General features: G+C 36.8%; 1 protein-coding gene across 1 annotated transcript in view; it reads right to left on the bottom strand.

Annotated features, from left to right (window-relative positions):
• Positions 1 to 10,139: 10,139 nt before the first annotated feature.
• Positions 10,140 to 13,322, bottom strand: part of DEPDC1B (DEP domain containing 1B) — a 131,192-nt gene continuing 128,009 nt past the window's right edge. Inside the window, exon 7 of the mRNA XM_074282447.1 lies at positions 10,140 to 10,426. Within this exon, the coding sequence (XP_074138548.1) occupies positions 10,265 to 10,426 (162 nt within the window). The 3' untranslated portion in view covers positions 10,140 to 10,264. The remainder of the gene's footprint in view (positions 10,427 to 13,322) is intronic.

Here is a 13,322-nt window from a genome sequence, read left to right as displayed (position 1 = left end):
ATATTTTTTTAAAAATTTAAATATAATTGGGAAATATCTAATGACATAAAATATATTAAAAAGAAAGAGTGATCTGAACAAGGATGGTGGTCGTGGGATAGGAAGTAAAGAATGGAAAAGAGATATGAAGGGGAAAACAATCAGGGAACTAACTGAAAGTGGAGAATAAAAGAAAGAACAGAATCTAAGATAAACTTAGGTTTTTAGGTCCAAAAAGATTAGATAAATGATTTGATCAAGATTTCCTAACTAGCTAATGACTCAACAGGAACTAAACTCAAGATGTCTGGATTTCCAATAAAATACTCAGTACCAAACTACCTCCAAATAAAACCAAGAACTAGACTGGTTTCATGTTATGTTTTGACCAATTCTTATATGTTGGCATTGATTCCAATGGCAGAATTCTAAATGCAGGTGGTATCACCAACATGTTGCTGCTATCCTATAATTATTTTCAAATACTCACTTAAAGGAGCTCCACCGGGAGAGCAATCTCAAAGCATTAAAAAAAGAGAGAAGGAAACGCTCCATTGGCTAAGCAGTTTGGTTTCTCAAACAAACATTTATCTTTGCTGCCTAATATTATCTCAAGGATAATACTACAAGGTTAGTATAGTAAGTAGTTTTCACATTTTTATAAATAGCAAAACCAGTGCACAAAGCAGGTTACATTAATAACAAAGTCCAAAGACAACTGGAATCTTTATTATCATCTTTATTTGGCAGATGAGGAAATAGAGGCAGAGAGTGGTTAAGGAATTCATGCCAAGTCTCAGAGCTAATTAGTAGCAGAATTCTGGATCCTATGTCATGTTTTTATTTGCACTTGATATTTCGTTGTAGTTGATTTTGCCATTTTGGAAACTCAAAAGGCAGCTCTACATAATAGATAAAGGGTTGATCTCAGCATCACAAGGACCTGAGTGCAAATCTCTCTCCGGATACATACACAAAATCTAGGTGACCCAGGACAAATCAATTAACCCTTCATGGAGCTGGCAAGTCTTTTAAGATTACAAAGAGTAGAAAAGATGCTGAACTACTTTTATAGAGGGGGATTTCCCCATCTATCTCAATGCTCTGTATATCATTGAAGTCACAGGTCCAGTCCCTATCCCTAGAAATCTAGCTGTATGATATTTACTTAAATAAGTTAGCATCAAACTGGGCTGGAACATTTTTATAGGATCATAGTTCTAGAATTTGAAGGGAATCCACTTAGCTTTTCCCTTCTTTTTTGTTAATTAATTGAAAGAAATTAATAGAAAAGTGACTTATCTAGGGCCATACAGGATATAATTATCATCAGGGTCAGGATTCTGAATACTCACTCTAAATCCTGCATTCTCCATTATATTATGCTGCCTAGTTATGTACTTCTAAGCCTGTATCTTTTTTTTTTTCTTTTTTTTGTGAGCCTAGCAAAAAGCTTTCTGGAAAGATTAAGTTCCCCTATTTGGCCTGCAAAATTTCCACTCACTCCCCTACTTTTACCATTTTCAAACCCTCCCTCTTCTAAGTTTTCCACTTTGCTCTATTAGCCTCAGGTTCCACAATTTGAATCCTCTCAAAATACAGACTTCCCCCCATCCCCAATAAAGTTCAGATGGAAAGGTCATAGACACAAGAAGTGGAATATAGTCCATTTTTTCAACTGTGCCTCACCAAAGGTTGGGCACATAGGCGTGTCCCTTTTTAGTACTTCCTAATTCACCTCCATATCCTTCCTCTTCCCTAGGGGGGGGCTTATTTTTAAAAGTCTGATAGGCTGGAGATGTTGCCATGGGGATGGAATACTGTGATGTGGGACGAAGATCAGGAATTCAGAAAACATTCTATATGAAGAATATTAACTAAGGGAATGTTCTAGCAAATTTCTGCAACCAAATGTTCCCAACTTGTGTTTGCCAGCTTCTTTGGCAAAGATACCAATTCACATAATTCTTACTATCACCCAATATTCACCAGGGTGAATAGCAGGGCACCAGGCATAAAGATCAGTGCTTTATTTCACAGAGAAGGAGAGATCTTATGCCAAGTCATCACCCCATTGCCTGAAGGAAGCATGAGTCCACTTAGAGGAGAACTGGAAACCTCAATGTGTGAGCAATATGGTGGAATTCAGCCACTCATCATTCTGCATTTTCATACACTTGAATATGCTTGCATCTGCCTTTGGGGAAGCCATATCTCAGGGCTGAACTCTAACTCAAATATAACAATGGCTGGGTCACAAGTTAGCATTTAGATCAGCCAGGTGCCCATTCTAGTTGCAGAATAGGGTCCCCAGACATTTTTATACAAAGCATTAGAGTTTACAATTAATTGGTGACTGGCATCTCATAAGAATGAGTCTTGGACTGCTCATATGAATAGGTAGTGATTCAGAATATGCTATATATCACAAAACATTGTTAATCATTATTAAAAATAGGACTCCAAAAGGGGCTGATTAAATGGAAGTGAATATTCTCTCAGTTAAACTATTTCCCTCACCCCAAACATAACAACACACAGTAAAAATCTTATTTAACAGTGGTAACCACAGGGGCAGCTAGGTGGTGCAGTGGATAGAGCACCAGCCTTGAATTCAGTAGGACCCGAGTTCAAATCTGGTCTCAGACACTTAACACTTCCTAGCTGTGTGACCCTGGGCAAGTCACTTAAACCCAACCTCAGGGGGGAAAAAAAAATAGTGGTAACCACAGTGTGGTATACCAGACGTAAAGCCAAAGGACATGGGTTTAAATCTTGTTTCTGAAACTACCTGTAGGCAGGTCTATGCCACAATTGAGTAAATCTATTGACTTCTCTAGGCTTCAGTTTCCTCATCCACAAAATAAAGAAGTTATATTAGGTGGCCTTGAAGCTCACAACCAGCTCTAGATCTGATAGCAAGCATAAACACAAACAAGACAGTTTTGTCAACTAAGATCTGCACTATAAAAGAATTATGTTGTTTTATAACAACACCAGCAAATGTAGGTGCAAATGAACATGGTAGAAGATAAACTCATAGTAAATAGAACATTTGGCTTTTGTCTTGAGATCATTCCCAGAGTCTAGCAGAGCTCCTGCCTGGCATATAGGAAATGGGAGATTGAGAGGCTAGACTCCTGTTTTCATTGGCATAGACAGCTCTCTGAAAGGAAAATCGCTCCACCAATCTAGGTCAGTACTTTCTCTACAATTTAGAGGAAGTGGAGGTGGGGGGGTGTAAGGAGTAGAGGGGGACAGAGACACGAGATTTGCAGTCACATAGCTAGTAAGCATCAAAAAACACTTGAATTCAAGTCTTTGTGATGAGGTTTATAATTGGGGTACCTAAATGAAATTAGGGTTTAATTGAGGTCTAGTGGCAGGTTCGGGATACAGCGAGTCAAACAGAGCTCCCCTGCAACCCCTTTGGATTCAGTGCAAGGCTTGGGAGTTAAATGAGATCTAGTGGCAATGCAAGAGTCCCCTGTAAAGGAATTTACAGATCCAAAAACCTAGATTGATAAAAGAGGTCTATTTTGGGGTTTGGAAATAAGATTAAAGTCTAGTTAATAAAAGGTGAAGGTAGAGATAAGAGGGCACCAGAAACAGTGTGCCAGTGGTCAGAGATCCTTGGCATGCCAGGTGTAAGGCTGCCATGTTTGGGACCTCTGCAAAGAGAGGATTCCAGCTTGGCTCTTTTGTAATGAGCTAAAGGGGCCTGTGGATGGAGTCCCAAATTGGCTCCTCTCTGGGTTTCAGTAAGGGCTAGCATTTGCTTGGTGGGGGTTGGGAAACCTGAGCAGATCATTAGAATGGTGGCTAAGACAGCCCAAGTTGGCTCAGATCCCAGGGGGGCTGGGAGAGCCAGGATCTCCTATTGAAATTCAAAAAGATGCTTTTGACCAGGATTTGTGAATCAAAGGTCCTAGCTTCTTGAATTGATAATGCATCAGCTAGGAAAGGATTGGGAATCAGAAAGGAATAAATCAATCTGAAAGGACTAGTTTCTTAAAGGGATCACAACCCACTTCATTTGGGGCTCCCAAGACACAATACAGGTTACATTTGATAAAAATGCTTATTGATTGATTGAGATGAAATTCTAAAAACATTCTTCCTATCGCATAAAAGTAAGTTCATGTTTATTTTCAAACTTTCCTTAGGAATGAGAACCAGGAAATATGATGCAATTTTGGAATTGTTTTTGCATTTCCTAGCATGAGGCAGTATGGAGCCATTACTTTGGAAATACTACATAAGGAAAGGAAAGGAATAAGCATTTATATAGCACCCACCAAGTGTCAGTGGAGGGAGTGTTAATGCATGATTTTTTTATTTGCAGATAATTATGTATTCAGTGCCTCTGGAGATAAGATGCAACAAAGTATAGTCCAATTCTCTGCTGCTTGTGCTAAATTTGCCCTAACAATTAACATCAAGAAAACACAAATCCTCCATGTATGAACACCACACCATTCAAATGTGAAACCATCAGTTACAATAAATGGAGAATTTTGAATGCTGCAAGTAAATTCACTTACCTTGGCAGTATACTTTCCAAAACTATACATTGATAATGAGATTAACATACATATTTCCAGAACTAGCTCAATGTTTGGGAGGCTCTTAAGGAAAGTGTAGGAGAGAAGAGCTATTAGATTAACTACTAAACTGAAGGTCTACAGAGCCATTGTGCTGACCTCACTGTTGTATGCCTGTGAAACCCAGACAGTATACCAGTGCCATGCCAGGGAACTAAATCCCTTCCATATGAATTGTCTTAGGAAAATTCTGAAGATCAATTGGCAGGATAAGATACAAGACAAACTAAACTGCTAACCATTCCAACTGTACTGTATAAAACACAACTTCACCGGGCTGGACACATTGTTTTGTTGGTGTTCAAAAGGAAACCCTAAAAGGTTGGGGGTCACAGACCAGTGTCTCAAAATAATTTGCAGACTTGAATCCATCTCCAAGTCAATGAGTTTATTGTAATTGTAATGTCAACTGAAGCAGACTAAGTTCCAATTTAGCAAAGAAAAAAAGAAAAAAAGTTCCAATTTAGCAAAGAACCAGGAGAAAGAAGATAAATTCAGAGAAACCAACTTCATGTTACTTATTTGCTAATTTTAGTGCTTACAGGTAGTTTTGAGGGATGATCTATTCACTATTGTCTCCACAACTTGGTTATCACAGACCAGCAGATTATCTATCTGACAGTCAACAATGTAGGACTATTCTAAGGCCAGAAGACTTCAGAATCATTGAAACATAGATTGTTAGAACAATAGCACTCTAAAGTCAGGAGACCTCAGGATCACTGCTATATTTCCCCTTGAAACGGATCCCCATCAATTTGAATCCCAAAAGTACCCTTGCCTAAAGGACTGTTCTATGGGAACTCACATAAGGCAGATGCTCACATGATGTTCCGAAAAAGTGATACAAAGACACTCAATATCTTTCTTCAGCAGTTTGGAATTGATTGTGTGACATGAGAGACTGGCACAGTACCAAATAATCAGAGAAGGTGTGTTCTATAAGTGAAACAAAATTGAAGTAGCTCAAAAGAAACATGAGATACACAAATTTAGAGAAACCACCCCAAATATTCATGTGGACTCTTTATGCCTAACCTCTAGTATAGCATTGCAAGCTTATATTGATCTGATTAGCCATAGACTGTTGTGCCATAATTCCCTTTTATTGTCCTGATTCAGATTCCCTTATTGTCTTGCCTCAATTCCCCTAAATGGTCCTGCCTCAGTTCCTTGAATTGTTGTACTTCAATCCCCCTGATTGCAACCCCCATTTTCAGCTCATTAGGACTGAAATAATTAGGCCTGTGGAAATTTGACATTCCAAAAGATAAGACTCTAGATGTTCTATCTCAGATACCTAGTTGTCATTCTATATCTCTAAGTTTCAGACTTCCTGGCTCTAGTTGGACACCTTCTCCTCCCAAATTGTAAAAACTTAGGGTCCTATCTCCAACCTGTCAGAACCGGATTGATGGTCCCTGCCTAGAGATTCCTGCATTCTCAGTGTTCTGACTCTGCCCCTGCCTTTGTCTACCCAAGCGTAGAGCCATTTGTATATATATATATATTTCACAGGAACCTCACATTTGCTGCTTGATGCTTTGAGACATCAGCTCTGGGGGCAACATGCCCCCAGAATAATCTCTCCCTCTCAAATAAAATATTAAAAGCTCTCTAATCTCTATCTTGCCTCAGTTTCTCCATCCTTACAAGACACACTGTTACTTAACTCTAACACAGTGATGTTATTTTGGTCTTATTCAAGAACAAAGGATAACAACCAACTTTTTATCAGATACTATGCTAAGTATTTTCTATACTTTGATTTCTTTGATCCTTAGAACAACCTTGTATCTGAAACTGAAGCAGAATGTGTGAATTCTTTCACCAAACCCATGACACTGACCAGGGGGACGCTAATCTTGTTGAGGTGTCTTTCTCCTTGTGAGAAATACTGAAAACTTGGGTTTCCACAGAATCTGGTCTCAGACAGTTGATACTTCCTGGATGTGTGACCCTGGGCACATCACTTAATCCCAATTGCCTCAGCAAAAAAAAAAAAAAAAAAAAAAAAATTCTTCTTTAATAAATTCTCCTCTGATTTTCAGTGGCAAGAGTGTATTTCTAACATCTTCAACATTAGGATTTCATTTTAATCAATCAACAAGCATTTTTATTAAGTGTAACATATTGCTGAAGGAGGTACAGCTTTTAGGAGAAATATAGCAGTAATCCTGAGACCCCACCCCAGATTTTAAGAGTGCTATTGTTCTAAAAATCTGTTGGTCAATAATCCCAAAGTCTTCTGGCTTTAAGAATACTACAGTATAGTCCTAGAAACTTTGCTGCTTGCCAGATAACAATCTGTTGGTCCATGACAACAGAGTTTCTGAGACAAATGGTGAAGTGCATACCAGACCACTCCTCAGTTCTACCTCTAAATTATTAAATTATCATATCAGTGACATGAAGAACCTGATCTCCTATAAATTTATCTTTTTGCTCCTTTTTCTTTGCTGAATCCTTTTAGAATTTAGCCCTCTTCAACTGGCATTACAATTACAACAAACTTTGCTCCTTGATTTGGAGATGGGTTCAAGCCTGCAAATTCTTTTGAGACACCCTATGACAGTCTGCGATCCTAATCTTTTGGGGTCTCCTTTTTAACCTCAAGTGGCTTGGGAGCCCAAAAGACTTGAATTCAAATGCCTTTGTATATACTGTGTGACTCTGAACAACATCCATTTATATTTTTTAAGTTGTAACTTATTTTTTCTTCTTGAAGACATTGTTTGCTCCATGACACAGTGTGATGGCGATTGTTCAGTTGTTTAAATCATATCTGCCTTTTCATGACCCATTTGGGGTTTTCTTGGCAGAGATACTGGAGTGATTTGCCATTGCCTTCTCTGGACCATTTTACAGATGAGGAAATGAAGGCAAATAGGATTAAGTGACTTTTCCAGGGTCACACAGTTAGTAAGTTTCTGAGGCTAGAGTTGAACTCAGGAAGATGAGATTTTTTGACTCCAGGCCCAGTGTTCTGGGCACTACCTAGCTGCCCTAGAGGGAATAATAGTACCTAAGACCTGAATTTGTAAGAGAGAAAAAGATTTTTAGATATCTATTAATTCATCTCAAATTTGAAAATACAGCTGAAAATAAGTGATTTTTCAACAAAGGTGAAATTCTTCAATTTCTTAATTATGCAAGAAAGTACAACTGATATACATGCTCTGTGCATAGTAATGGACTCTTCTGAAGTTTCACTTGCTAATTAAATACTAAACTAAAGCTCTTTCTTGAAGATAAAAATCATTTTCCATCATGATATAATCAAGATCTTTAAATGAACTGTGATGCTCTAGTCAAATGAAAATGAAGCTTTTTGTGGCTGAATGGGATTCTCTAGCAGAGTAGGGAGTTTCATAGAATCATTTAATGCTCTTATTCAGTTACAGAAGAACATTAAAAAGACCATGCCTTGGAGGATGACTAAAAGAACTATTTAATTCATGAAGGATCTTGAGAATCAATTACGATCTCTCTATGAAATGTCACCAACTGTGTCCATTTCAAAATAAGAATAATTTATGGATTTGGCCAAGTTTACCTTTTTCCCCACAGTTCTTCAGAAGAATTCTTGTCATAAACTGAGAAAGCTCAGTAATTCAAAGGCTTCTTGGGAGGATAAGGAAAAAACTGGAGAAGATCTTAGACACAAAACTTAAGCAAAGCTGTGGCTGGCAACCTTCTTTTCTGACAGTAATAAGAAGCCTTCATGAGTATGGGACAAAAGACAGCTCTGTGTGTCTCCATGAACAAATAAAAGTTTGTTTTGAAAGGGCAAAAGCTAAAGGTTATTCATTTTCATGAGAAATGAGCAAATATTTAATTGAGGCTTGAACAATTTAAGTATCTTTCTTCTGATCTGCGTTGGCAAAAACAACATAGGAATAAAAAGGCCTTTTGCTCCATTTCCAAAGGGAACTCATGACCACTGAGGGAATCTGGCAACACTTATTTCTATGATGCAATTGTCAAGATGGCAGGGCTATTTTCTTGTGTCACAATGGAACAATAGGATGTGTCTGGGATCTCACTAATATTTTTAACATCCAAAATCCAGAAGACTTTATAGATACTTATAAAACTTTTCATGTGCTATATTTTGGATTCCAAAGATTTGCCTCCAAGAAATAGCAAAGTAAAATTAAGGGAGATGTGTTTTTAAGACTATGATAATGTGACTGAAAACTTATACAGTATCTCCTGAAATCTTGAAGCAGGACATTTATTCCATTATTTCATTTGTTTGGTGGAAATAATGGTTTTAACCAATGCAGGGGGATAGCTCCCTATCCTACTCTACAGGTTAAATGTAATGAGACAATGTAAAGATTTCAAAGATTTGTCACTAAGAATTGGCAGCAAAGTAAAATTAAGGGATATGTGTTTTTAAGATTATGATAATGTAGATGAAAATCTATACAGTATTAATTGTTTGTCTCATATTCCTCATTAGTAACATAGGGTTAATAGCAGCACCTAACTCTCAGCATTGTTGTGAAGATCAAATGAGGTATTTGTAAAGCACTTCTCACAGTGCTTAGCACATACTAAGCTATGTAAATATTTGCAATTACTCTAATTATTATTCTGCAAACTCCTACTTCTTCATTACATAAATGAACAAGTAAACATTCAAGTTCAAAAAATGTAGACAATGGTGACTTACACCTTGGGCAGTGAGATTTCTAACAGCATGCTTTAACAGAAGTGAACATGTAAATGCAAGAAGGCATAACAACTCCATAGAAAAAATGCATTTTATTGTTCACATATCCATATATACATCCATACTCTGCCAAATTCCAAAATAAATTTTCATTGGCTCAGAAAAATATATTTGTGAAAGGAAACATTCTCATTGCCCTTCTCCCATCTATGTTTTTCACAGAAAAACATTAAAGATTTTGACTAGGAGTTACAATACTGAGAGCACCTGGCATAGTTTATTTTGTCCAAATTTTCAACTTTGGCCAGACTCCAAATTCAGCCATTCCAGGCACACATACAAATACTGAATGATATGTCATGGGAAAAGCTACTGATATCTATGTTGATGCTCAATAAATACATCAAGGGTAAAGGAACTAAGGACCAACACAGAGTCTAAAGAACCTTTGTATACTCAAAAAAAAATCACAGAATTTGCAAAAAAGAAATCATATATGGTTGTAGAGGCAATAACAGCATAGTAACAGTACCCAGTGTTTTGTTTTCATTCAAGTACATACAATCATTTTTCCCAGCTTGTTTACAAATATCTCAAGAGCTAATAGCTTTTACACACATTCACAACACACACACACACACACAAACACTTATACACAATTCAGTGTATAGTGACATTTAAAAAGTAACATTTAAAACAAGAGACTAAAGAGAACTAAAACACATCATTCTTAAAATTTCCAGTTTCATTCTACTATACAGAACTTGGTCTATAATTGTGAATCCAACTGTACATTAAAAAATAGAAATCAACATTTCGCCTATAATTGTGACTCCAACTGTACATTAAAAAATAGAAATCAAGATATAAAAAACTAATAATGGCTCAACATTTTTTTAAAAAAATCAATTTTTTTATACATTTCAGTAGTCAAAATGTATTGCCCTCTCTTCCAAATTCATACACTTGAAAAAGAGATCATTAATTATTTTAAAATGAATTACATTCTAAAACTTCTAGTTCTTTGAAAAGGCTGAAAAGGCTTTTTCAGTGCCCACATCAATAGTTGTGGTTTGGGTTTTGATTTTTCTGGAAACACCAGAGCTTCACTCTTGGGTGTAGGACATCGTTCCTGGTAGACTTCAGGATAGGATTTCTGAAACTTAAAAAAAAAATCAGATAGTAAGATTCAAAGAAAAGGTCAATAGAATTCTACAATGATTGTTTCTCTGTTCCATCCTTTCTATACTTCCCAACTACTATTTTTAAAAAGTAATTTATTGCTTTGTTAAAAGAATGGGATAGACATATGGAAAAGACTGAAAACAGCTGAAGAAAGGAAGGAAGGAAGGAAGGAAGGAAGGAAGGAAGGAAGGAAGGAAGGAAGGAAGGAAGGAAGGAAGGAAGGAAGGAAGGAAGGAAGGAAGGAAGGAAGGAAGGAAGGAAGGAGGAAAGAGAGAAAGGAAAGAGAAGAAGAAAAGAAGGAAAGAAGGAAAGAGAGACCCTCTAATTTTCCAATCTCCAAAGATATTTTACTACATTGACTTTTTAAGACAGATAATGTGGTTTGGAAATAACTTGCTTAATTGCTATGAGTTTATATGGCACTGAAAATAAGTGATCCCAAATTAGAGTTTCTATATTTTCCTAGTCCTAAGCAACTTTCCAACAATTCCCAGACACACCAACCTAAGCCCAGAACAGTCACTCTATTACACCATTCTAAATCTTTTAAACTGTTTTTCTTTGATTGTTCACACTATGCAACTACAGGATAAAGCTTGAAGAACTAAATGGTACTGCTGAATTCTGTGAAAATTGCATTTTTCAGAAGTTCTTAATTTATCCAATCACTACTTTAAGTTTGCTTATGCTTTTTTAAGAAACAAAATCAGCCATGAAACCTAAAAACACCTACTCAACCTTTAAACAACATTTTGAGCCAGCACAAGAAAATTGTTCAGAATAACTTATTCCAAGTCATTTCAATAATCCATTTCATTTAGTTATAGTGCTCTCAAGTTTACAAACCATTTTTTGCTACAATCCTCTGAGTTAGATGGTAAAAGTATGATGATCCTCAGTGGAAGAAGAAAGCACAGTGAATAAAAAACTAGCCAGAAAGTACAGGATATTGATATTATTGTTGTTATTGTTCAATTTTTTCAGTCATATCTGTGACCCCATTTGGGTTTTCTTGGTGAAGATAATAGAACAGTTTGTAATTTCTTTCTCTAGCTCATTTTACAGAAGATATTGAGGTAAATAGGCTTAAGTGACTTGACTAGCTGTCACTTAGCTAGTAAGTTTCTGAGACTCAATTTGAATTCAGTAGGATGAACATTCCTGACTCCATGTCTGATGCTCTAGCTATTGAATCACCTAGGTGGCCACTACTACAGGACTAGTGACATCAGAGCCAGGATTCATTTTCTTCTACTTCCATTTTCTTATAACTCCAAATCCAGAGCTCAGTCCACTTCATCCGACTCTCTCTAGTATATTTAAGAAAAAAGCCATTAAAAATCTGCCACCAATTTAGTTATGATATTCAGAGAAGTGACTTTTCTCTCTAGACCTCAGCTCCATTCTACACACAAAAAAGGCAGTTGATTTCTCCAAGATCTTTCTAACATTGTATGACTCTATTAGAGTATCAGTGATGACATGTCTTGGAAGAATAGGAAACTGGCTTTTTCCACAAATAACACAAAATGACTTTTAAATCTCAACAAAGATTGAATTTTAACTGATCCATTTAAAAAATTTTAGACAGATTCATCTATATGTTGATTGTCTTCAAGGAACATCAGAGTCCTCTTCATTCCAATGAATGATGACTCTTTTCAGAAGCAATAGCAGAGCAATGACAAGGGCAGGGGCACATAGCAGTGACAGTTAAAGAAGTTGAAGGGAGCCTCAGTATGTAATAGCAGCAGTTGGTGGAGAAGTGAGAAACTTGGGAGGCAGAGAGAACCAGTGAAGAAGGCAGAGTTCCAATGGATGACAAATGTGGAAGGACAGCAAGGGCAAGGGGCATTTGAGATGTCAGGCAAGGACCTATGTGAGAGAGAATTGTAGGCTGCAACAAGGCATAATTGGGCATATGACAACTCAGAAGAGAGGTTTCCAAAGGCAGCTGATATAGAAGGACTTTAATACTTGGAGAGTGCTCAGGCATTTCCAAATTATGAGCCCAATAGGGCAGAATGTTCTGAGGCATATTGTCATTTGCCCTTCTCCTGAGGGAGGTGAGTTTTTGTATTATAAACCCCATTTATGGTCTGGTGAACCCTAGGACTCCTTTTTTTTTCCTGAGACTGGGGTTAAGAGGCCCAGGGTCACACAGCCAGGAAGTGTTAAGTATCTGAGACCAAATTTGAACTCGGGTCCTCCTGAATTTAAGGCTGGTGCTCTATCCACTATGCCACCTAGCTGCTCCAGGGCTCCTATTTTCAAAATAATATTTATAAATATATAACACTAAATACATAGGATTACAAAGTATACCATTTATTGTAATACAGGTGTTAAAATTAAAATAAAACAAGTTCAGAGTGGCAAAGAATTGAAAATTGAGGTTATACTCATCAATTGAGAAATCACTGAAGTTTAGAATAAATAATGTAGTAGAATGAATTTCTGTTGTAGGCTTAGGTTGATATATCTGGGAATTATTGGAAAGTTTCTTAGGAACAGGGAAATACAGAAACTCTCATTTGGGACTACTTATTTTCAGTGCCATATAATCTCATAGCAGTTGAGCAATTGATGCATAGAACTGTTATGGAATAGTATTGTGCTATAACAAATAATGAGTAGTATGGTTCAGAAAAGACTGGGAAGATAAACATTAACAGATATAGAGTGAAATGAACAGAACCATGAGAATACTGTGTACAGGAATAGCAGTACTTAACAATGATCGACTAGCTACTGTGATCAAAACAATTTCAAAGAATCCATGATGGAAAATGCTATCCACATATGGAGAGAAAACTGATAAACTCTGAGGTCAGAGAGTCTTTATTTTTCTTATTTTGTGTGTTTTTTTTTTC

The sequence above is a fragment of the Sminthopsis crassicaudata genome, chromosome 1 (genome assembly GCF_048593235.1).
Source record: "Sminthopsis crassicaudata isolate SCR6 chromosome 1, ASM4859323v1, whole genome shotgun sequence".
Taxonomy (NCBI): domain Eukaryota; kingdom Metazoa; phylum Chordata; class Mammalia; order Dasyuromorphia; family Dasyuridae; genus Sminthopsis; species Sminthopsis crassicaudata.
The sequence above is the reverse complement of the archived record's forward strand: the minus strand, read 5'-3'. Positions and strand labels throughout refer to the sequence as shown.